The sequence below is a fragment of the Apteryx mantelli genome, chromosome 8 (assembly GCF_036417845.1).
Source record: "Apteryx mantelli isolate bAptMan1 chromosome 8, bAptMan1.hap1, whole genome shotgun sequence".
Classification (NCBI taxonomy): Eukaryota; Metazoa; Chordata; class Aves; order Apterygiformes; family Apterygidae; genus Apteryx; species Apteryx mantelli.
The window spans coordinates 41,360,611-41,386,240 of NC_089985.1; the positions used below are offsets into that span (position 1 = coordinate 41,360,611).

Here is a 25,630-nt window from a genome sequence, read left to right on the forward strand (position 1 = left end):
TATTAATTAGTCATCTGCAGAGATGCTCCATATTCTCTGTGAGCAGCTGAGCTCTGAAAATCCTCTAAGACATCACAGTCCAGCTGGTGGCCCCCTGGATGCTTCTGATTCTTTTGACTTTCCCCCAGAAAGACAAGGAAAAGCTGCCTAAGCAGCTGAACGCTGCCTCCATGCCTGCTTCCAGCCAGCCAGAAGGACCTGAAGACTGTTCCCAAACGCTCCTGCTCTACGGCAGCAGTAACGGTGCTAAAGGCACCCTGACTTCCTGGCTCAGGCAATAGCTCTCCTACTTCCTCATCTTTCCGCACCAACAACTCGGCTCTCCAGCCACTGGGGTGGGGGGAAGCTGATGCAATGTAAAAAGTCAGAGCTTTCAGAGCTGCAAACGTCAGTCCTTGCGCCAGGACCACACAGTTATCTCATGTAAGGACTTTCTGGAAAAGTGTCAGCATGGAATAGAGTGAATTTAAGCTGCAATTTTACATGAGTCAAATCTGTCATGGGTTGAAAAAGTTGGTCTGTACTTCTGCCTGCTATGGGGTGGCCTGCAGCTTGCAGGAGCACCTAATGCCATTCAAAGCTCAGCTTCCAACCTCAGTTGCGTTTTCTGAGATGGTAGACAACATGGATCTAAGGAAAAGTCCATTCACTTATATGATTTCGCATGGATAAAGACAATCAACTACTTCTGACAACGACTTCAGGCTATATTCTAGCTCCTGATAGAGTAGCTTAGACAGGAGGGGATTTTTGCCATTTTGGCTTTTTGAGTAAGTCAAGGTTAACCCAAGGAGAAAAGACTTTAATGGACATCTTTCTATCACCATCTTTGTATTGTAGGGAAGGCCCTTTGTACAGTAATATAACAGATTGCTCATCTAATGAGGGGGGCTTCCAGGGGAAAAGTTAGTGCATTTGAAAGGGATTTCTAACCAGTATGGCTTCAAAGATGAATTTTAATGATTGTAAAACAATAAATGGTTTATGATAATACTACAAGAAAGCTGGTTTTTTTCCCCTGATGCATAATTAAATGATGGATTTGGGAATTTGTGGACACAAGATGACATTTGTCTTTCTTGCTGTTTACCAACTAAGAAGTAGTATCATTTAGCTACTGTTAAGTAGCTAGAGCAGAACCAATTATATCCTGTAAGGCATCAACCTGTAAAAGAGAAAACAAGGCTGTATTGCAGAGTAATTGCAGTATAAGAAATGAAGTGATTCAAAATTCCTATTTACAAATTGATAACAGAATTGTTTATGTAACGAGCATCCAGAAAGCAGGCTAAGGTAGTTTGCATTGTGTTAGCTGATTCTTTTTTTGAACTTCTGTTAAAACTATGGTTATTTCTATCGGTGCGCCTTAGAAAATAACACTTCTTGGCAGGCCTGTCTGGATTGCATTTGTAACATCACACTTAGGGCCCAAACATATATCTTATTTATAAAGGAAATTCGTTTTCAAGCTGATATGTTTATGGTGGCTGTGCTTAAAAGTGATTGCTCCTGTGATTAAAAGTAATAATGTCCCTTTAGCATTAGTTGCAGCATGGACCTTATTGTGCTGGGCTTTATACATACCTAAGGTTAGAAAGACCCTTCTGTTATCAGAAAAGGTCACGAAAGAAATTGATGAAGCATGTTGGAAAGCAGGGCTCCCTCTTGAACTTTGTGGCTCGATGACTAATTATGTCACGTGTTCAAAGCCTGTGATATTAAGCACTGATATTTTTAGTCCTGTTCTGGTGACTTAACCAGAAAATTACTCTCTACTCTTATCGACTGAAGAACTTTTTATGTCCAGAGAACTTGGGCTGTCTTGCGGTAATTCGTAGAAAAAAATACTAATTTTATTTTGTAAGTCTAACAACACTTAGCAAATGAGGCTGTGAACCAGGATTTTTCCAAATGCAACACTGATAATTGTGAATTGCTAATGCTAAATTCTCTAAGGAAAAAGGAGAGATTAACATTAGCATTTTCTTCTTCCCCAAACTAAGTTTAGCGTTTTGCACCATGGAATTCAAAAGTGACTTTAAAAAGTACCAATCCCATTTTACAAATTGGGAACCTAAGTCCAATGAGCCAAAGTTACCTGCTGAAAGTTTAATGGACAAAGGGAGAGCTGAGTTGATTAGGTGGCACAGGTCAGGGCTCCCAGCCACAGGCAGATCCTGGAGGGATCCACCTGGTTTGGGAATACCCAGGAGGAGACCAGAATTCTGTACGATGGACCAGACAAGGAGGGCCCAGTGGAGCTTTGCTATAAACGAGCATTGATCTAGGCTTGCCATCAATTGGTAGGAACAAAAGTGAACACAAGGGATTCACAGTTGACTCCAGTCAGCTTTTACACTGCTGCTGACACAGAAGCCATATAACTGTATGACAGGAAAGGAACTTAGTTGTAATACAAGGAAACTGGAGAGAGAGATGACGTTTGGGACAGAAAAGCCCTCACTAGAACAAATAGTGGCTTCTACAAGAGTGAATGCAGAGCCAGAGGGCTGGTGGGTTTGCTGATGACAGAGAGGAGGTGAGACTATCTTGTTCACGGCCAGGAGAGGGCATGTCATTCCTGCCTCGTCAGCAGGGAACGGCATTTGCCAGATACGCAGTTACCTGCAGTCTGTGCTGAGATGAGGCTCCACCTTCCCGCCCTTACCCTGAGTGTCCCTTCCAAGTCCAGCTGTGGGGGACCTCTGGATTATGAATGAATGCTGAACCTTTTTAAAAGCACATTTCTAGCAGTGGATTTGAAATCAAGTGAAATCTTAAGTTTGAAGTTCACCTTACCCATTCCTTCTGGTTCATGAAGTTTCTAGCAGTGAGGTGTGGAACCACCTCAGTTCTTAATCCAGTCATGGAATTGTATGTAATTCCACCTACGGCACTATTTACTACCTAACTCTTCAACTAGATTCTTTAACAGACACCCTCTTCTGAAGAGAGAAGAACCAGAGAAACGTGTAGGCCTCTAAGGACCAACACCTTTTCCGTGTGAGTCTTACCTTATTACTGTTGGAAACGTTCAGATTCTGCAGCTCAAACACACTGACTTGCCCTTCGCTGTCTCCTATCAGAAGGCAGTCTGTGTTCTTAGCAAAAAGGACGGATGTGAATTTCACTTCGGGGTTGGCAGACCTAGTGATCAAGGGGTCCAAGCTGCAACCAATAAAGCCATACATTAATGACAGCATAGAGGTAAAATCGTGTTTGCCTGCAGTGCTATCGCATACAAAATTCTAGCAGTAGTGCAGTCCTGATGAATGTTGTATGTTTTACTTTCTATGTTCTAGGTTAATTTAAAAGCTAAGAAGTGAGGCAGTGTTTTGTTTGTTCTCTAACGAAACAAGAATCCCAGCCATTATTAACGAAGATATTTTGGTTACCTAAAATCCGTCCTATTGCCTAGTATCTGGGGTGAAAGGGGTGTTAATATTTTTATAATAGGAATAATTCGGTTTTTGCTACTACAGGCGTCAGTGGGCCTCCTGCTTCACTGCTTTCTTCATGCTGACATTGATACTAAGCAGCACAGACTAGCAGTACAAGGCCACAGATTAACTAAACTGCACATGAGAGATTTACACCTACTTTACAATAGCGTGAAAATGTAGGCGGTATCTGAACTTCCAACAATCTCCCTCATCTTTACAAAAGGTCCAAAATAGCTCAGTTCTGTTATTTTTCTTTTTAACAATGGAAGTGGTAGAATCTATGATTACTGCAGTAGAAAATCAGTTTTACCCCTTATCTATTCCATTAGGCATCCCACTCCTTGTCTTAAAATCACAATTCTCCAACAACTACCATCTGTTGTTAAAAAGTGAGTGTTTTAAAATGCAATCCTTCTTTCAATAGCTAAGCAAGCAGATGATACAGAACTGTAACTATCTGATAACAATACTGATTAAACAATAATGTTTAACCTCTGTGCTATTCCATCTACCATTTCACATTCTTCTTCAAGAAAAGTAATTACTTACGTGCTGATGCTAAGATCCCAGATTTCTGCTCTGTTTTCATTCACTGCTACAAATATAAAGACTGATTTTGGAGACCACACAATGTCATGAACAACAGCAGTGGTGGAACTGAATGTTAAAAGGGGCTTCTGCGAATCCTGGTGCCATAAAATAATGCTCCAGTCTGCAGAGCAGCTTAAAAACATGTCAGTGCTGAATGGATTCCAAGCGATTTTGTACACGGGACCCTTGGCGTTTGGGAAGAAGCAAAAAAGAACCTCGTGTTATTCTAGAGCTACAGCCTCACAGTATGGTTTTCAATAGTCCTCTATTCCCACAGACTTTTCATGGAAATCCCTGACTTTTCTGACCTTTAGTAGAGAAACTAGCACTGTTTTATATATACCCATAGGAAACTAGGATGCAGCAAATGTGATAAGACAGCAGAGATCATAAAAATAAAAAAATTTAGCTAATTCCATGCCTTCACAAGCTGTTAGGAGAAGCTGATGCCCATAGGGCAGCTTCTTGGATGAAGCAAAGACCTGCAAAAAGGCAGTTTGTTAAAGCTCTGCCATCTTTCTTTCAGAGGTAATACCATTTAACTGCAGTCTCCAGGACAATCAGATTACTTATAGTTCTCTTTAAGTAAAGCCAGAACTAAACCTTTAAAACAGTTTATAGTACAAGCTTTAGTAAATTCTTTAAAAACATTCCTTGTAGAAGTAATGTAGAAAGTAATTGTAGAAAGTAATCCCATAAGAGTGTAATGCTTTATCTGATGAGAATTCTTTCGTAATGTTAGAAGAGTTTTGGTTTCTTTTGTTGCAGGTGTTTGTTTAGTAAATATAAGCAAAGAAACAATTAAACTGGCCAACTTACCTGAATATTGTTTTTGCTGTTGTTACTTTTTCTAGGTATCACTCACCTTATGTCCTCTGTACGTTTCTAGAAACTGCTCATTGTAGGAACAAGAACATTTGTGAATAAGACCCTCTTCTGTTCCAGCAAGATAGAGATTAGTATCCTGAAATAAAGGTAAAAGTAACCTAGACTGGATTATCCTACATACCATTTATCCAAAAATATTTAAAGAACTGGATGAACTTGGGCTGTGACAGTTCTCTGAAGAATCAGGGTGGAGTTGCTAGGATGTTGTGTGTTTGGCTGCCTGCATGTGTGCTACACAGATGCATGCGCAGTGGATCCAGTGGTGCCAGAACGTATCAGAGTTACTATGTGTGTTCTCCATCTGTGCAGAACATAGGCTGTGATTTTTGACTCCGGAAAACCTTGGACTTTCTGTGAAGGCTCTGCAGAGTTGCTCCATGCACACAGAGCCAAGTGTTCAGGATTTGTAGATGCCAGTGATCCACATGGACAAATGCATGAATCCTTCAAATGCTCTGTGGACAAAAATTTCAGCTGGATAAAGAGGAGAAGCCCAGACATTAGAGTCCTGGACTCAGGAGATGCCGAACACAAATTCTCACAGATTTAACCGCCATACCCAGCAAAGCTACCGTAAGATTTGGGCCAAAGCAAATGTGAGTAACATGGCTGAAATTATGATACAGTTTTACACATACAGGGATTACTTGCTTGGTTTACAGTATTTTTGATAATACTGTTATTGCTAATGTTATCAGAAGCGGTCTGCATGTCCTGATGGAGACCCCTGAGCAAGAGGTGTTGAAATTGTCTTTGTAGAACTAAAGACTTTTCCTTTGGCAACAGTGCTTGTTTTGGCCATAGAGCACATGTGCATAACAGATATGTAGGCAGGAATATTATGGTATGGGATAACTGATCAGGTGAAAGGCTCGATTCATTTCTTTAGTGATATAAACCAACCTGCAGTCAAAACAGCTAAGTGTACAGGATAGCATATTCACCTGACCGTGGAGTTTGCATTCTCACACTTAGACTTCTCCAAGGTATGAGGGCTTCCAATCTGTTCTCCCAGTTACAGCAGCTCTTGGTCTAGTTTGTGTCTCCAGAGTCCAGATAGCACAAAAATAAATTTTCCCCTTTCAACCCTGTTTCTAAGCTTGGTTTTGCTGAAATGGAACTTTGCATCACACTCTCTGATATTTGCCTCTCAGTATAAACACTAAACATGTACAGATCCTAACCATACCTGTCACAGATATCTGTGGTGTCTCTCTAGATTGTTACATGCTTTATTTTTGCCTGACAGTCTTAGCTGGATATCTAACATTAGCTAAGAAGCAATTTGTCTTGGAACTGAAGACACTTTAAATTCCAGTGCCAAATCCCAGGCTGGTGCATGTTAAAGTAACTCCATCTGAAGATCTGACATCTACTGCATAGTTTTGTTGGGTAAAACATAGTTTTGTTGGGTAAAAAAAACAGCTGGTAAAACTTTAGCCAGGATGGGCTTTCTAAGCCTACCTTTGGATAGAAGTCAAAGCACATTCCAGGTGCCTGTCGAGATATCAGAGCTTCACTTTTCCTTTCTTTCTCACCTGTTAATTTTTTCTTCTCGCTTTCTGTTCGCTTTATTTTCATCAGATCTGTGCAAAAGGCAAGAGTTCTTGTCAAGCAGATATGGCATATGTCAGCAGAGCATAATTCCATGCTTCTTTGGAATGCTCAACAGCTCTTAAATGTTTTGCTTATGATAACCAGTATATAACAGAGTGTCACCTAAATTAAAACGAGGCAATTGCAGTTCCAGGCATTATCTCTGTGCAGAAAAGCAGCAGGGGAAAGCACTTACCAGAGCAACCCAGTCCTTTCCGTATAAACCACTTGGTTATTCGGCCATCTGCTGAGATAGAGATTAATATCTCTCCTTTGTCATCTCCTGTTGTGCCTCTGTCCTGTTCTACCCACTTCAGTTGCCATACAGGACCTATATGTTTATCTGAAGAGTCACTGGGACAAAAAATGATCATGATAAACCATATATTAACAAAGACAAGACAACCTATTTAAATCTTAAATAACCTTCCACTTTGTAATGAACATCAAGCTCTATGACAGAAGTGTTATTTCGCTTTTCTTAAATACAAATTTTTCCTGGAACAAAAAGCCAATATTTGGATTTAATTTTTTTTTGTGTGTGTGTGTCAAACCTATTTGATATTTTATTCCAGGGCTCTGTTTAAAGGGCTGACATACCTTTCATTGATACCTGAATCATGAAATCAATCTGCACCTTGTAGGTGTCCTAGACCTGGGAAGCTGCTTTCAAGGCAAATGTCTCCCTGATTATCCCTTCTCTTTCATTTTCTTCATAGTTCCTGCTTATCCCTCACTTATTTATCCTGACATTCCATGTCTCTCTCCATTTTTGGCAAATGGAATCAGTGAGAAAACACCCAAAGCCACCACTAGTCTCCAAAAAGGAGTTGTTATTTGGAACAACATTGTTCTGGTTAGTTAGTACATGAAGTATCAAATGATACAGGGTTGTAACTTACTGGTGACATTCTTTCTTAAAAAGTCAAACAAATGAATGTTACGCTCTGACCTTTCCAGTGCAGAAACTCCCTTTCTATGCACAGCAACAGCACAGAGGGTTTCACACCCCAAATAATGACCACTGGTGTTAAAGTAATGTAACTTTATCAGCAGAAATAAAAATAGGGAGTCATGACAGCATACAGGGAGAATGGCGGTGTCTAAGTACTTGGCTGTATCAGTGTAAATAGGTGTACGGGAAAAATCTGGTCAGTCCACTCTGTCCCTTTCTGGGCATTTATGCGTTATCGTAAATTTTTGTGCCTCCAAATTCTGCTCCAGAAACTTCTAAAATTTGAGAGTATTGAGTATTTGTGTAGGCATTTCCAGTCAGAACTGGAAGATGCTGACAGAAGTTGGGAATAAATTATGTAACATCTCTGAGCATTCACAAGATTTATTTATCAAGAGTGCCAGTACTCGCACACCAAATAACAAATCAAATATCCACAACGGAGAAGCTAAGACGTGACCAAGGCAGAGGGAGACTGGAAATCATGGCCTTACCTGCTGTCTAAGAGTGCGGTGTTATTACGGCTCTGTACGTTATAGATTGCGACAACACCATTGTACATTCCAACCGCTAAAAGATTAGGGCTTGCCATAGAAAAATCCAAAGCAGTTACACCGTGTTCACACTGGAAAACACGCTCTGGCCACTGACCAGAAGAAAAATACAAGAACATTTTAAGTTAGTTTCTTAATTTACCTCAATCTTCTGAGCACTGATATACTAAATTGCCAGGCTATGCTGGAAAATTCAAGTCCTGATGACCATAATCTCTGCTTCCAGATAGAAATTAAGGACTATATTCTAACCGGTTCAGTTTACTATTGCTTGCTGCAATTGTTACAATTAGGAATAACAAAGATTATGCAGAAATATGACACTGTAAAATACATTGGATGGGCCTACCCCAAACCCAAAACCTAAAAAAGCAAGTTCCCCAAGATTCACCTATGTGAATACAGTGAGACTTTTTAAAAATATAATAAAAACCAAAATTTGGAATTTGGAAGATTTCTCCAATTTTTGTCCATCTATTTGAAGGTATCTATGTTTCTCTGTAATTTTAGGTAAGTGACTTTCTAATCATAGAAATTTAGCTGAGGATAAAATGAAATCTAAGATACCTTAGGTAATCTTTAAATCACTATCCTCACATAATTTCTCCACATAACTAAAGAACTGATTCAGCTCTGTTATAAGATTGAACTCAAAAAAAGTCACTGCACTGAGCTCTTGAAATGGGAAACATTAAAGTATTAGGTAGAAAATAACTGTATTTCAGTGCGCCTGCCAAGTCTTGTTTCTTAGTGTTAGGCACTGAGGACTACAGTGACATCGGGAAATCACAGGAGTCTTGATTGTTCTAGACGTGACTGAGATGTCAAACCTCCATGTGACAGCCTCAAAAGTTAGCGATTTGATGCTGCAGTATTTAAGTTAGTCTAATGCACAATTTTGGTTGCATGGAGTTTGTAGGACAGATCAAAGTTGTTTAATTTGACTGCAATCAGATGATTTTCACTATGTCTTCATAACTGAGATTTCCAAGATGTTTTTTTAAAATGGCAAGTTTTAAAAGAAATTCTGCAAGGATCATTTTTCAGGAGGACATGTAAAAATGTAAATGTTATATCTATGAAACCTGCTGGTTTTTGACGGTATGAGGAAAATTTACATTAGATAATTTAATTTAATTTTATGTTTACTTTTTTCCTTCAGCCTAACATAGAACTTTATTGTAGAACAGAAAATAGATTGGAAAGGAGAAACCTTGAATTTAAAATACAGATAATCTCTGTAATCAGAGGTTGGAAGTATTGAAGAGATTGACTATAGGTTTTGAAAACCATAAGGTAAATGGATTTATTTTCACACTTGCTGTGCTCAAGACTTTTCCAGTCTAAAAAAATCTTTTCAGAAAGACCTACACACCTAGATCTACACACAATAATAACTAAATTAATTTACAGTCTTGGTTAGCTCACTCTAGGGACTAGAAATGGGATACGGAGATTTGCATTCTTAATTTGTATAAACTGATATTACCTGACAGTTGTAACCACCTGTTAGCTGTTTGGTGACCTATGTGAAATGAATTCAGTTCCTGTGAGCAGATGTCCATGTTACAAAACCACCAGCACCATCAGGACCGCTGGCAGTACCAGTCGAGAGGAGGGACAGGCACAGAAACAAAATCGCTTCCTATCAGCACTTTCTTTGGTCAAGACTTAAGCACTTTGCTAGCCACTGCAGTCAAAATCAATCTTCCAGAAATGTGTAGTTGGGGCTAGCAAATTAATAACCTTACTGGTTAAGTCTTGCTTTTTGAAACAGGAACAGGGAATTAAATAAGGCAGAAACAGTACAGCAGAAATATAAACTGAAGAAAGAAAACAAACTACTTTCTTGCTGCTTCTGTTACCATGGGGTTCTTCAGTGACCAACAGCAAACCAAGCCGTTCTTCTGTTCTTTAAAATCAAACTCTCCATAACCAACAGCCAAAAGATCCTACAAGCACAGATTAACAGATATATCTCAGTTCCACTTGAAATTCAGTCTTAGATTTTTAAAAGGCAACTTTCTACTAACAGTGACTCAGAGTGCAAAACTTACATAAATAATGCTCATATCATATGCAAGCAGAACGACACAAAAGAAGAACAGACTTTATGCTCACCAGATTATATGGTTCTCCAATTAATGCAGCCTCCTCGTCACTAAGAGTAGAGCTGGTTCAACTAAAAGCGCATTTGTAGTCACTATCAATTTTGGGGGGGAAAAAACCCTCCCCTGCCTCAAAAAGCTTATTATAAAAATATGTCCCTCTACAGAGAGGAGTATACACTGTTCTATAGGCAGATTTTAATGTGCGATATTTAATAGAATATGTAATGCTTTTTCTATTCTTCTCTCTGAACGTTAGCTATAGAAGGAGCTTCAATGACCACTTCAGCCACTTAACTTTTAGCTCTCTGCTGTGGGATACAATGAATTCCATTCTTGCTATCCATAAGGAAAAAGTAGCACACAGCAGCAAGGACCTTAGTCTTCAACTCTTTTTTTTTTTCCCCCCTAAAACAAAACAACCCGTTTGTGAAACTAGCTCTTTAAAAGTAGATACTTGTTTGCCCTATAATTCTAGGACTGAAGTCTATAAATGTGGCCAGCTTGATAGCATCTGGGATCTGGTGTACTAACCTTATGAAATGGTCTTTATTGTGTCTCTTTTTTCTCCCTTGGGGCAATCTTACTGGTTTTATATTTCTCGTTCTCTGTTGTTTTTATGTGCCTTCCATGCATTATTTTTGTGGTCACCATAAGAGAGCTCTGTTGAAGAACTGAGCTTTACATTACTCTGAAAGTTGAGATGTCTGAGTCATCTCACCTCCACTGAAACTGAATTAAGTAAACTCGGGCCAGCAGCTGGGAGAACTGTGCCTGCTATTATGCATCTTGTCCGTGATGAATGCAGCTTACTTGGGAGATTACTGTTAGAAAGAAAAAGGTGGTATCTAAACTATCTACTCTGTCAATGGTAATAAAGTTTAGTAGTAGGTGTTTAAATTTCAGTTCCCAATTCTATAACAAACCAAGTCTATTATCTTAATGTTATTGATGAGGTGACCAGCAACGGTAAAATTATGTATTCTGGACCAACTAAAGCTGTTGTGACAGATTTGTAGGAAGAGCCTAGCGCAGTTGTCCAGCGTGTAGAATAATGTAGCAATATTACTATACGGAAGGGCAAAATACAGATAGTGGGATGCAAACACAACCTGCCTGACTATAGGGATGAATCTGTCTCTTTGAGATCCCTCCCAGCAAAGTATATCAAAATCAGGACTTTGTTTACACTGACAAGTACTTATATCATTTTATAAACAGCTTAGAAGAAGAGATTTGTTAACTCACTGGGTTTAGTTTGTTCCAAGCCATACTGCTCACGCTGCGGCCACTAGTTAGATCACATGTATATAACCACAGTCGTTCCAGACTGGGAGGTACAACTTCTTTTGGGGCTTTATTTAGATTTGGCAGAACTGAGGGGGCAATGACGATATCCTTCTGCTCTTCCTCATCCTGCTCTTCCTGCTCATGTTCTTCCTTTTCCTGGTCAGCTTCTTCCATGGCTGTTACTATATCACTAGTATTTGATGTAACAACAGGTTCTAAAATCCACAAACACGGTAGAATCTGAATAATAATAATTTCACTTATCCGTAACAGTAACTTACAATGGAAGAAAATAGAATGCTCCTTTTCTACTTTTCAGCAAATATTCTGCAGCAAAAAACTGAAGTAAAGATTCAAGAATTAAGACACCTTAACTTTCAAAACTATGATTAAAATGTTGATAGGAACATAGGAGATGGCTTGGTCAGGCTATAGTGTGCCAGTCCTGCTACCAGATATTTAAAAAGTGGATTTAACTACTTAGCAACAAGCCATTATGAATCTGTGCCACCCTCCCCAACCCAGGAATGTTTCTTTCTAATCTCTTGTATTAAAAAAAATAGTTTAAATAGGGATTTTTTTTCAAGTTTGACGCCAACTTTTAAAGATCCACACTTAAATATCAGTGCTGTAACACCTTTGTTAAGTTACATTATTCTATAACATAAATAGCTCATTATTTGGCAAAATTAAGTATAGAGCATATTTTTAGACTGTTTGCTACGTGTTTTTTTAATTCACCCCTTTATTTTATGTAATGTCCAAAACATAAATTGATCTCAGATCACTGCTAACAAAATCAGAATATAAGAACTGCCATACGCCAGAACAAAAGTCCATCTAGCCAGAATTACACTTCAACTGTAGCTAGTGTAGAAGAGTGGGTGGAATATAAGACAGATTGATTACCTGCAAAACTGAAACTCTCTATGCCATGAAGAGCCACGATACAGTAAAAGCAGGGTAAAATTACTTCTTCACAGATATTTTTTGTGCCTATACTGTATTAACTTGGAACTCCTATAAAAAGTTTAGCCCTTGGGTCCAGGTAGTACCTTCGACAGTCTGCAGTGAAGGCACTTTCTGTTAAACACTAATTATCTATCGGGCTAAAACTTCTGTTTACCATCAGATAGTCTGATTTTAAAAGCTCTGTGTTCCAATGCAAAAAGTGATTGGAGAGACAGCAGAATTTATCTGTATCTTAACTGTCAGAGAACAAGTCTGATTAACATTTTGAATAAGTCTCAGTTTGCTGTGATAAGGGGATATGAGCCAGTGCAGACATCATTTATTCAATTCTCCCACCAAGTTCTGTAGGGATGTCAGTTGAAGTGATTATAAAACTGCAAAGTTTGTGTTTACATCTTGTAAATTCTCTTTCCTTTGTCTATTTCTTAAATGACTTGTTGTCTGTAAAGACACTCAATGAGCGACATATCTACATGACTTTCAATAGCATACAAAACCTTGTGCCAAAAATGGGGTAGCTGATGACAAACAAACCTATAAGGACAGGAAGTTGTCGATAAGCTGCAAGTTTGGGTTGGAAGACATTCTCCATTAGAATCCTCTCCATGAAAAATAAATCCTGACGAAATTTTTCTGATTTTAATATAGCCTCTGAATGGTCTTCCTCCTCTTCATGGATTCTGGCAAGAACAGCACTTTCCAAATCCGTTATAGAAGAAGTTGTGCTATCTGACAACAGATAATTTTGGAAAAAGCAGGTTTAATATGGTAATACTTTGTATGCAGAAGTCAAGGGAGAAGAAAAAAAATCTTCTCTCCCTGCAAAAAGCATAGAAGAACCTAGCATCATCTGAATACCTGCAGTACTAAACTTTTTCTTGCCTTAATTTTGCTTTCTTTTATTGCCCACAGGCATGAGAAGTATGATGAAAGTCTTCTGGAATTTTTTGCAATCGGTTTTGCTTCTACTGTCCTAAGTAATTTAGCACGACAAACTTTGTCACTGACTAGTCACCCCTTTTAAGATCATTTACAAAGGCATTGTATAGAAAAGGTCTTGGCACAGATTTGTCCAAGATTTTTTAGCAAGCTGCCTCTTTCAGGTGACATGTTTTTATTCATGCAGTTTTTTTCCATACAAGATAGTGATGTGCACAGTTTAGAAGGATGAAGACACTGCAAAAACGTAAACCTAGAAAAATGTTACCTCTGTCAGGAATTGTAGACGCAGTCTGATCATGCTCTATAGTTGTAAGAGATATGCTGCTGCTCAAAACTGTGGCTCTGCTACCTTCTGCTTCTGATGTAGGTTCTACTTCCAATGCATTAAAGGAATCATACAAGTCCCAGGAAGTGACCATCATCCCTAGAAATGGATTACACTAGATGCGGTAGTCTTTCATTTCTATAAGTTATTACGAAGAACTACAGGTGAGCAAAGTCTTACTTTCTGTACCACACACCAAACTGTTTGGCAGAAGGGCTTAGAAATTAACTGAGGGTTGGACAAGGCTGTAGCAACAGCTGTGGTGTGATGCAAGGCTGCATCGCAGTCTCCTGGGTGCGTGGCTTCCCTTCAGCGTGGCATCTCCCAGTAAAACAGTACTGTGTAACCAGACCTCTGCGTGCTCAACTGTTCAAGCACAGATTGGAACGAGCCCTGGTGGAGACTGAAGGCACACAAAAAGGGGAAGGTGTGTTTTCAAATCTCATTGATATCTCCAGCAGTTATCTATGAACACTCATTTTACTTCTACTCTTTTTGATATACCTTCTTTTTTACATTCACTTTACATACACTAAATAAAACAAAGAAATAATGTTGGGAACAGCATTCCCCATAGCTTTTTTGGTCGCCTACACAAACAAAATGTGCGCAGTAATGCAAAGCTCTGAACACACATCCCAAACCTGGATATTCCTCTACAGGTTTTTTTTTAGAACATTGACATTGAATATTTTGTAAAACTGCATTATCTTGTGAGACTACCAAGATTTCTTGTTTTCACTAAGACTTTAAATGTCATAACAGAACTTCTCTTCCTTGCATGTTGGCAAACAGAAATGGAAACCAGTGTCACTGAAAAAGTTGGGGGGGGCGGGGAAGGGAACAGTGTCCTTTCATATTTCAAGAGCACACCTCATTATTGGGTAAAGTTCTGCCTCCTATGAAGCACTCTTCTTAGGCAGGCAGGACACAGCAGAGGACAACTCTTAGACAGGGTGATGACTCTTTTATTGCAATGGATACAGTGTACCAGCACTGATTTTCAAGTATTAGGAGGGGCAGAAAAGGCCATCACAAATCACACCAGCCTGCCTTAATTTGAAGCTCTAGAAACAAAAGTGGAAGTTGAGGAAATATCTTCCCCTGCTTAGATATGCAAGAAAGAAAAGATTTCTTTAGTCTTCTGAGGTCTCACAATCTAGCTGTATGTTAGCATTTTCCTAAATCAATATTTAATAAGCAAACTAAATGTAATAATAAACCTAGCTGCCAAGGGTACAACTGGCAAGGGCACTATGTAGTAAATGAGAGCCTGTTCTTATTAAATATCCATTTCTATGTAGTACTTGGAGAGTTTACCTTTATCTTCTGTGATAATTTTGTCACACTGCACTTCCTTGCTCTTTGGGGCTCCGTTAAGGGTTTGCATCATTCTTTCCACAAAGCGCTCGTTACCAAGTCTATTTTTGCAAATGTCAACATAAATCCTATTCCGCTCCCTTGGAAAAAAAAAATGTGTATGTTGGCTTTCTGAAAAACATTTGCTTTCAACTTCTCAATGTATTCAATCACAACCTGAACAGGAGAGGATACTCTCTAGTATAAGTTTACTGCTCTGTTTCTGTGTGTGCTTGTTGCCAGACTTTGTTTTAATCTACATATCATCTTTCAGCAGCTATTTCTGACCTTGTAAGGCTGTTCTAAAACAGAAATGGCCTGTAGAGATGGGCCTCAGCAAAAATCCCTAATCCAGCTACCCTTGAATGTTGGTAGAATTCAGAGTAGAGTAGAGTAGAGTAGAGTAGAGTTCAGAAATAAGTAGCTCTTGTCACTTAGGAGTGAAATGTAGTACATCCAAGAGACAAAAATGAAACTGGTACACTTCTGTTTAGTCCAACCCTCAGATAAGTAGAAATGGTCAGTAGGAATTGCAAAACTTTTTCTACTATTTTGGTTTCAATATTCTAACAGGAGACTGGCTTTTACCCAGCCTTAATCCACGAACAGGTTGCTGACCTCAGAAAGAGTCACTGTCTGTTCCTATACGGTTCGCAACATGTGCTGTGTACACCAGCAAAGTCTGATTCATAGGATGCTCTTCCTCTTCCTTTTTCCCCAAAATCATACCACAGTGTGATTCACAGGCGGGGCGGCTGGTGTCCTACCATAAACTTTGCATGTGCACCAAAAGAAAAAGCTCTTTTGTCTAAGTTGTTTAACTTCCCAAATGCAGCACACTGGATCCCAGGCTTTGGGGTTTACATCTACACAAGCTGTGTGACAAGTGTATCAGTCTGGCATCAGTCCTGGAGAGAACTTCTCTGCCCTCTGTCCCAGTCAGGTCCTGGGAGGAAGCCAAAAAAGCTATGTGTTCTAGGTTAACTCCCTGCCAAAGTTCCTGGCAGTCCAGGGAGGAGACTCTAAAGTGGAAACAAACTAGATGCAGCTAAGGTGGGGTACAATATTTTAAAAGGCAGGGTCACTTGTGGTGGGGTGAGGTTTCTTCTAGCTACAACCACAGTAAAGAGCTTCAGAGGAAGCCAAGGGATGCCTAGCTTGTTTATATCTTTGTTTGAAATCATTGGCTATAAAACTACACATGAGAATTAATACAGGGTTTTGCAATTACTTATTGTTTTCATTAAAATTAAATCATATTAAGAATTCATGTATACCATACTTCTCCATCTTCTCTTTCGCCCATTCTGTTTGTTCTCTTGTCACTGTCCCCCACTTTTGCTGTCTGCCTTAGTCTACCAGTCAAAAATGGTATGAATTTGACCAGCAAGATGAACTTCTAAGGAATTTAGCCTGTCTTGCCAAAAAACAGAATTGAACCTAACATGGCTTTAGATGAAGGGGAAATGGCAAACTGTAGTAGTCAGAACACTGAACCTACGTGTGATTAGCTTTTTCAGGACTTTGTGATCAACAGAAACCAGGTATGCCAAGCATATTGCATGTATGGACACAGCTACAAATATACATACTGAACTTTTCTGGCATCTTCAGACTCAACAGACACCGTAACAGATGGCATATCGAATATCCAAATAGTTTCCGTCTCTGTAAGGTAAATATCCACTCTCCTATCCAAGTCTTCTTTTGTCAGTTGTTCTTTTATCTCCTCTCGCCTCACCTGCACATCTGACAAATTACATGAGGTTAACAAGTGAGAACTTTTCTGCTCTAACTTTAAAAGAAGAAAAATTAATTCTAAAAGTATTGTAATGATCAGGAGCCCAAACTTGTGAGGCACTGAGTTCCTTTGAAGTGCTGGGCACCTCACATCCACTGACTGCAGCGTCTCACAAATCACAGTGCTCCAAACAACAGTTTAAATCTGTAATTATACAGGGTATGTTCTTTACCGGTTATGCTAACATTTGTGTCTCGTCGAGAGCCAGGTTCTACTATGTCATCTGCTATGGATTCAGTTGTTGACGCATATGATTTAGAAATAGTGCTGCTTCCATATGACCTTCAATAACAAAGAAATAAACAGAAATCATATGTCAGAGTCCAGATGTCAGTTAGCAAAGCACTACAAAATTAGCAGTGTTGTTATCAGGATAAACCACATAATACTTTGTAGCAGCATGCACAGTGATGCTTATGTTGTAAAAGAAGTCATAGAAGGCTTTGGAAAGAAAATAATGAAATGGTTTGAAGAAGACTTAAAAAGGAAGATTTCTTCTGACAGCATTTTCCAAGGCGTTAAATAGCAGATAGAAAGAAACTGTCGAGCTCTTAGATTCATTCTTAGCACATAATAACGAGATGTTGTTTGCCTGCTGTGTGATAGCACATACTGTTCTCAACCAGAATTAAGATCCTTTGGTGTTTTGCATGTGCTGGAATGTCTTTGAAATGCATAGGAAACTCATTTGAAGAGATTAGCTTGTTAAAAAAATAATTATGTTCATGGAAGGAATAGCTGTGATAATTAAAAGCAAAACTCAAAAATTATATACAGTTGGCTTTTTTAGCAGGTTTTCTCTTCCTCAAAAGTGAAGTGTGAGTGATTATAAATATACAAGAGGCATTTGAAAAGACATTTTTAAAGATTTTTTATTAAAAACTAAAGTAAAATCATTTCATTCTGTATTTTAAGTGAAGAGCTCTAGGCTCCAAAAATTATGCATTTATTTTTCAGGAGATACTTCTATCCTTTAAACAGTTATTTGTGTATATCTGCTCTGGCTTAGTATCCCTACCTCTAAAATTATCCCTCATGATAGCCACTCTAGGAAGCATAACAAAAAAATTGCTCTCAAAGAACAACTTCCTTTGCTCAGAAATTATAATCACATTAACTTTGCCAAAGAAAAAGATAAATAATGCTTTTCTTTATATAATCTTTTTTTTCCCCAGTGCTGATTTTAGTAGTCCTTAGTCCCTTTGACTAAATAAATAGCACCTCCTCTCCATATAATTTGAATATGTACATACCATCTGATAAAGTGATGTGGTTTGTTACTTTTCATTTTAAACACAAATAGTTATTTACCTTCTTCTGCGTAACTTAACTGAATTTGTCAGCCAGAAGGTGAAATGTCTCAGATCTATCAACTTTGTTTATTCCCTATGTACTGAAGGTTTGGGGATAGTAAGTAGTGAACATACAATTTAGCAGGTTTAATTCAAAGTTTTTATATAAGAACATTTTTCAAACATGTGTATGCACACACACAGAGGTAACTGGTATAAATTAGTTTAAAAGGAAGAATTGTTATTATATTAACAATATTTTGATATCTGAATAAAAACAGTCAAGTTTTTAAAAAGGGTTGCCTATACTTAGTAAATATAACTAAAATAGACAAATAGTTTTAAAACAAATTTGTAACTTTTCTGTGAAAACAGACCTTTTGTCTCCAAAGCATTTTTACATAACCGTAGATAAGCAGATATTAATATATGCCAGTTTTTGAAAAGACATGCTTGGGGAAAGCAGAAAGTATCTGAGGTGGCTAGGAGTCTATTAAAGAGCTACAATTTCCCCTTCTTAGCTTTACAGTCTTGCTCGGACAACTGGAACACAACCTCCCCTACCTTTAAGATAGTGTTTTGTCACATATGTGTTTATTGGTTTTTATCATGACTCTACATGCAGGCTTAACCAGTACAAAACCTGCAGTCTGGATGTCCATATTTCTGAACTGTGATGTACTCATTACTGTCTCTAAAAATGGCCCATTCTGGAACACTTCATAGAAAAATTTTAGGAAGGAGAATTTGAGTAAAATTAGAAATGTCACGGCAGTGTGTGCAGCAGTCTGCTTTCACTTATCTGTATTGGAATTTCAGCAAGTAGTTCTGACCCAGAATCAGCCTTAGTCTCAAGTACTGACAGATTCCATTTATTCTATTTGTTAACATTCCTCAAATTTTAATTCACAATTATAGCCTAAACAGGTAAGTTTCTGTATTTTGGCAACAGCAACAGAGTAGAATTATTAGCTCTGTACAATTATTCCAGTTCGCAGCCCCTCTAAAGAGCAGAGGCATGGCCATTCCAGGCTAGGTACCCTGGGAGGCAGGATTTAGGAGACAGAGCATATCAGCTTACCTTGAGAACGGACCTACTAAACTAATATTCACACCTGATGTCTGTTGCATGGAAAAAGAAGACAGAAAACCAGATCCTGTGACCCCAGAGTAATCACTTGGTGCAAAGAGTTTGCCTTGTTTGGGTGCAACACTGCTGGGATCTGGCTGGAAGAGCGGACGGGGTGTCACATCCTTTCCTTCATCATCAAAAACCTGAAGAAATATTTAAATAATCATAATAGCTTCACTGAGTTCCGAAAACAGGTGACAGTGATGACACATGCAAAATTTTATCTTATTTGGAACAAGACCCCGATTCAGGCAGGATAGGGAGATATTCACCCTCCCTGGCAGAACAGATAGGTAACCCCTCTCGTGCAAATGAAGTCTAATGGACACCACTGACACGGGCGAGGGTGTTTGCATTCCCGCTTTCCCTTGAGAATTCAGCCTTGAGAAGCAGCTGTCACCTTTGCTTGGGATGTCTTTGGATCTCTCTCTATAGAAATGGCTGCAGAATATCCTGAGAAATTACATTCACCTAGCTATCTGAGGCACTTCTCCTTCTTGGTTAACCCTGTTGTCTTTTCAGGCTTGCTTATTCCATAACAACCACCAAGAGTGGCTTATTGGCTGCCACTATTCATATCAAATTAACAGTACAGCAAAAGCAACTTGAGAAACAATCGTGCAACTTTTTTATTATACTGCTCAAAATATCATTTTATTGTAAGAATGTATTCAGTATGGTCTCCAAACAGCACTCACATTACGTTATGGGAATCTCTTCTCTTTGTTGGGTAAAGACATACAAATGTTCCAGTCAACGTAACTCATGTAGATAGTTCTTAAATAATAAGTAGTTCTTCAATTAGGAGGAGAACTGTTATTCTAAATTGCTTACCTTCAAATCAATGCAGGCAAATATTTGAAAATGAATATTACACTGTTTGGCTATCCTGGTGCGTAACTATGTTCCTTCGTCACTAGTGGAAGGACTTTAGCGGAATGGTACACAAGAACACAGACTACATCTACACTGCTAAATAAAACAGACAGTTCTCTGGTCTTGAGGCCAAGTGTCCTGGCTCCTACTTTGTGTCTTGTCTAGGTGTCGTGATGCCCCGATGGCCCTAAATTAGAGTTATTATTTTGGTTGATTTGTTTTTTTTTTTTCAGTTCAAAGTGCCTAAAATAATGTGAGGGCTGTGTTGCAGCTCATAGCACAAACTGAATGTAATCCTACGTGTCTTGGGGTGTGATGTGAGGGCACCAAGAGGTTTTTAGGGGTGCAAAACCTGCTAGGATGGTACCGGAGGATCGTATGGGCAATGGAAGGCTAACCACATACCCCCTTGAACATGTCACCCATTGGGAATGTGTAGTGTGTACTATCCCCCAAAACTGTGCTACTATTCCAGAGAATACTAACTGGCAAGGACCAAAGCAGTTGCAGAGCGTACTAACGGTCCATAATCCAGTGCATAAAATTACTCCCTGTTTCATTTGGCAGTAGAAATGCAACCACAGCATCCAACTGCAGTCCCTGTTCCCTTGGAGAATTCACTTCCGTGAGTTAGATGCATCTGCTCCCCAATGGAATGCTTAGGGCAGTTGAGGGGCTGCAGAAGAGAACCTGTGACACCCCACATGCCAAGCAGGAACCTAGAAACCTCAGCTAGCCAGAGAAGAACACCATCCTCATCATCAGGACTGCATCATACATTCGCTCTCTCTGGAGCTTATGTGTTGCACTCACTATTGCTGAGAGCTCTTCTCTCCAGCTTCACAACCCCGAAACCTCTTGTCAGTGGTAAGTGCCTAAACACCTTTTCCAAATGAGTGCCCGTCCCTTTATCTAACTCCAAAAGGAATTAATTTGCAGCCAGTGTTTAAAATGCTGGTTTTGTTAACTTATGTAGAATATACAGTTGACTGATACAGTTGACTTCCGGCAGTCTCTCAAGTCAGATCGGTGGAACATCCAACCCCTCATCCCAAGCAAATAGAAAAAAAAACACCCATAGAAAGTAAAAAAAAAAATAGCAAAACCAAAGCAAAGTTTGTTAGTCTTTGTTTTTTATACCAGGGAGAAGTAATTATGCCTAACTGCTTTGTTTTTATTCTTGCAGATTGTTTTTACACATGGATCATCCTCATCTCAAAATGGACTCAGCTCTTGGATCACCTTCTTTCTCCACAGCCCTTCAACTTCAGACATGCCTTTCCTCTCCTCCTCCTTCCCCTGCTGCTTTCCTAACAACTTTTAAAACCAGCAATAACTCATATTCAAAACCTTTTAGTAATAGCGTGAGCGGCTTCTCACCTGTATGGCATGCTTGGTACCCAGGAGAGAGCCCTTGTCCACGGCTCTGCTATCGGAAGCTGTGAACTGGCTTCTCCGGCTCACTGTTCTGTATGAGTAGGTGCCACTTGTGGTGCTCCCTTGCCTTTGGCTACCAGAACTTGCTGTCGATCCTTTCCTTACACTGAGATCTGTCTTAGAAGTTCTGTTTCTATCGACAAAACACGACCAACAACATGACACACTCCCTGACTTCCATGAATGGTTTAAAGGTATGGTAATACGGAAATAAGGTTATTTCTTCGGAAGGATCTCCTTGTAGCTTCTCAGGAGGCTTCCTCAATGGGCAATATGAAGAGCACGGTGGACAAGGGTGGGGGAAATGGGTAAAATAAGTGTCGTTGGCGTTCGGGGGCTAAGCTAACGGAAATCAAGGGGGGAAGAGAGGGGATCCGCGACTCCCCATCCGCCAGCGATCCGGACGACACGGGCACCGCCTGCAGGCCAAACCAGGCTCCCTCGCCCCACACGCTCCTGCCCCCCGGCAGCAAACGCCTGTACCCGCGGCTCCTTCCCCTCATGACGAGCCCTTCCTCGCCGCGCTCCGAGCTGCGGGTGGCCAGGCCGCCCCGTTACCCGCCGCGGGCACGGCGTGGCGCCCCGGGGCAGCCGTGGGGACCCCCCCCCCCACACACACACCCAGGGCGAGGCGGGCCCCCGCGGGGCGAGGGCGGGCACTCACCCGCCGCGGGCGGCGCTGCGCCGCCGGGCCTGGCCGCCGGGGCCCAGCATGGCGGCGGCGGCGGGCGCCCGGGCGGCGCGTCGCGCGGTCGCCATGGCAGCCGCGCGCCAAGACGCGGCGCGGCGATTGGCCGCCAAGGACGGCGCCGCCGATAGGTGCGGCCGGCGGCGCGCGGGGCCGCGCTCCCCCTCCCTCCCCTCCCCCCCCGCCCGGTGCCCGGTGGGGCCGCGCCCGCGCCGCCGCCCGCCGGGCTCGGCCTGCAGGGCCGCGCAGCGCCCAGCCCGCCGCCGCCGCCGCGGGGCCCTTTGTCCGCGGAGCACAAAGGTGCCGCTCGGCCCCGCTGAGAGGGATGGGGGCAGGGCTGGGGGGGGTCGGTTTCATTTTATTTATTTATTTATTTTATTTTTTTGCTGTTTTCCCCTCGTTTTCAAGGAGTTAAAGCGCGGCTCGCTGAGAAAGCTGTTGTGGGGGGAGGGGCTGCCTGCCTGCCTGACTGACCGGGGCGCTCCTTAGCGGGGAGGGGGGGGCAGCGACCGGCGGCCTCCCCGCTCGGCCCCCGCCACGGTCCAGCGCAAGGCTTGAAGGCAGGAGAGGGTGGGGTTAAACGCAGGTTTTGCCCCCAAAACCGGGGCCCCGTCAGGCTTTTCCACAGCGTTGGGCAGCATGCGGCGCCCTCGCTCTTAGGAGTGATGGCAGCGCCGGGCGTTGGGGTCGGGAGCGCCGTCTGCGGTTCGCCCGCCTGCACCTGCCCTGCGGTGGCGCCAGAGCCGGGCGGGTAGGACTGCGGGCGGCGGGTTTTCGGGGGAAAGCGGGAGGAATCGGTACCGGGTGCTTGTGTCGTTCCTTCCCCCCGCCCTCCGCGTAGGAGCCTCCCGGCGCGGCGCAGCCCGGCGGCCGCAGCTCGCTCGGCACGTGAGTACGGCCGGGCCGCCCCCCCCCCCCCGCCCCGCCGCGCCTTTCTGCGCCGCTGCCTTGTATTTCTATATTTTTATTCATTTTACACCTAAGGGGCCGGGGCTGTGACAGCGGGGGGGGGGGCGCTCAGCCCGCGCCGAGACCCTCTGAGAGGGGAGGGGCCGCGCGGGCCGGAGCCGAGAGGAGAAATAGTTGAATGATCCGGATTTTCGAGCTGATTTTTGGGAAGGGGTGTGTGGGGGGTAAATTGTGTTTATTGACGGCAGCGGCGGTGCCGTGACGGCGACGCCGAGGAGCCTGGCGGGGGAAGCGGGGCCCCGGGAGGCCGGTGGGGGGGAGGGAAGGGCAGGGCAGGGCAGGGCGGGCGGCGGCGCGGTGACAGGGCCGGGGGGCGGGGCCTCCGCTGTGATTGACAGGCGAAGTGGGCGCGCGCGCCGCGGGCGGGAGGGGAAGGGAGGGGCGGCGGCGGAGGAGCGCAGCGCTGAGGGCGGGCGGGCGAGCGGGGGGGGGGGGGAGGAACGAGCGCGCGCGCGTGCGGCCCCCCCCCCCCCCCGCTCGGGCGGTGCGCGGTGACGTCGCGCGTCGCGTGCCCCCTCCCGCCTTTCCTCCCTCCCTCCCTCCCTCCCTACCGCCGCCGCGCAGACTGCGCCCCGCCGCCGGTGCCGCGTCCTCCGCCGCGGCGGCGATGTGACCCTCCCCCCTCTCCCCCCTTCCCCGCGCCCCGCCGCCGCCGCCCGCGCCGCGAACATGGCGGAGGTGAGAGCGCGGCCGGCGGGCGGGGGGAGGAAGGGGGGCCCGCCCGGGAACTTGTTGCGCGGGGCCGCGGCCGGGCGGAGCGTCCCACAAGTTAGTTGTGGGGCCGCGGAGGCCGCGCCTGCCGCCGCCGGCCCCGCCGCGCCGGGGGGGGGGGGGAAGCGGCGGGGCTCCGGGGCGGCGCCGGGGGGGCTCCGCGCCTCTCCTGGCCTCGCCCCGCGGCGGGGCACCGGGGGCCGAGCCCTGCCGCCGCCGCCGCCGCGGGGGGAAGCGACGAGGGGCCGGCGGCCGCCGCGGGGGGTGTGTGGGGGGAGGTTGGGGCTGGGGGAGGCCGCGCGGGGCGGCCCCTCCGGGGTGTGTGTGTGGGGCGGGGGGGGGGGGGGCCGCTGCTTTCGGCAGCTCCCGCCGCTGTCCCGGCGTCGGCGGGCTGTTCCTGCTGGGCTCCGATCGGAGCACCGCTGCTGGGGGATAAAACACATCCTCGCTCTCTCCAAATATCTCTTCGTAGTCGTTAGGACAAAGGTGGAGTGGTTATACCGACAGGACAGCAGCCCTTCCCGTGTCCGGGGGGGGAGACCTGCCGCCTGAAAGAGGCCGAAGGACTCTTCGGGGCAGTTTCGGGAAACCAGAAAAGGCTTGTTGACCCCGTTTCTTTGGTGGGAGGTAGAGTGAGATATGCCTTTGATTACTGAGGTGTGGATTTGTCCCCCCCCCCACACACACACACATAGGATCTGGAAGAGCAGCTGCTTTGCTTCTTACGGGACAGGTTAGGGCAGATAAATAGATGTTTCGTTAAGTTTTCCTTCAAATTATCGTTAAGATTCCAGTCTTCAGGTAATTTGTTGCTTGAACGGTGTTGATAAATGAATTGGAAATGCTTATTTGAAAGGTATGCTATAAAAAAATAAATAAATCGCTTCTGTGGGACAGACGTTTCTTCCGGCCAGACTTGGGGGGGAGGGGGTCGGGAGGGCGGGAAGGAGAGGTAGGTATCAGTATCAGAATATTTTACAGATGAAGTTTCTTTCTTCTTCCCTTGCGATTCCTGAATTTGTGTGAATTTTTACTTAAATTTGTCTTATCTTTCCCTCCCAAGTAGAAACTTTAATGTAGCCTTCTTCCTGTTACTGGTACTGAATGTACTCATCTAATCTTAAAAGGAACTGTCTTTTTGTCAGTATCTCGAGGGGCAGAGAATCACAGGTCTCATCCCTGAGTAATTTCTTGACTAAAAAAATGCGGCTATTAAACTTCTGTAACCTCTAATGTTGGACAAAGATATTGGGGCGTGTGCTAGTTTAGGCATCACAGTATTCAGGATCTTTGTCTCAAGTTTCACCAATTGCTTACAAGTTTTGTTAATTAAAGGCAGCATTATTGTGAAATGTTCACGCTTGCTCTGTTCTGGTGTGAGCTGAAGTTCGCCATATTGCTAAAGAGCCACAGTCAGTACGCTGAATTACTTCCTATTCTGTATTGTCACGTACTTGTACTGAGGTTATACCGGTGATAGCATTGAGAGTTGTAGGGGATTCCTGCTGCAGAGAGCAATAAAAAGTCAGTGGGGTATGGAGATCAAACACGTATTGTTTCTCACTTTATGGACGTTGTTCCAAGGGGTAAGGCTTTTATTGCTTGTTGGTCGTGATACTTTACTAAGGAAGGAAGAGGTTTCTTCCCCTGAGCGTTATGCTTTCTCGAAGAAAAGCTAAGACGAGTTCTTTGTCCTATTGT

The 25,630-nt window shown here is 43.0% G+C and overlaps 2 protein-coding genes across 5 annotated transcripts in view; one reads left to right on the forward strand and one right to left on the reverse strand.

Annotated features, from left to right (window-relative positions):
* Nucleotides 1-490: 490 nt before the first annotated feature.
* On the reverse strand, nt 491-22,291 carry DNAI4 (dynein axonemal intermediate chain 4). Its single transcript, XM_067301375.1, has 17 exons — nt 22,226-22,291; nt 21,505-21,694; nt 19,198-19,391; nt 16,997-17,106; nt 16,616-16,772; nt 14,985-15,124; nt 13,605-13,763; nt 12,932-13,126; nt 11,384-11,640; nt 9,893-9,979; nt 7,968-8,119; nt 6,715-6,872; nt 6,387-6,508; nt 4,900-4,998; nt 3,993-4,219; nt 3,015-3,168; nt 491-1,165 (listed from the first exon to the last, which is right to left on the reverse strand). The coding sequence occupies exons 1-17, from the start codon at nt 22,273-22,275 to the stop codon at nt 1,121-1,123; spliced, it is 2,496 nt and encodes an 831-aa protein (XP_067157476.1). The 5' UTR covers nt 22,276-22,291; the 3' UTR covers nt 491-1,120.
* Nucleotides 22,292-22,531: 240 nt separating this feature from the next.
* Nucleotides 22,532-25,630, forward strand: part of MIER1 (MIER1 transcriptional regulator) — a 43,997-nt gene continuing 40,898 nt past the window's right edge. For 3 of the 4 annotated variants that reach the window (XM_067301376.1, XM_067301378.1, XM_067301377.1), the window contains exon 1: nt 23,852-23,896. In XM_067301376.1, the coding sequence (XP_067157477.1) occupies nt 23,888-23,896 (9 nt within the window). In that variant the 5' untranslated portion in view covers nt 23,852-23,887. Of the gene's footprint in view, nt 22,550-23,851; nt 23,897-25,630 lie in introns of those variants that run through there. The other variant, XM_067301379.1, reaches the window with a different exon arrangement.

Coding starts and splice junctions, on each gene's coding strand:
- DNAI4 (XM_067301375.1), bottom strand. CDS start 22,275: ATGCTGGGCCCCGGCGGCCAGGCCCGGCGGCGCAGCGCCGCCCGCGGC. Junction 16,773..16,996: donor CACAAATGTTAGCATAACCG/GTAAAGAACATA, acceptor GTAATTTGTCAG/ATGTGCAGGTGAGGCGAGAG. Junction 13,127..13,604: donor GTCTACAATTCCTGACAGAG/GTAACATTTTTC, acceptor ATCTGTTGTCAG/ATAGCACAACTTCTTCTATA.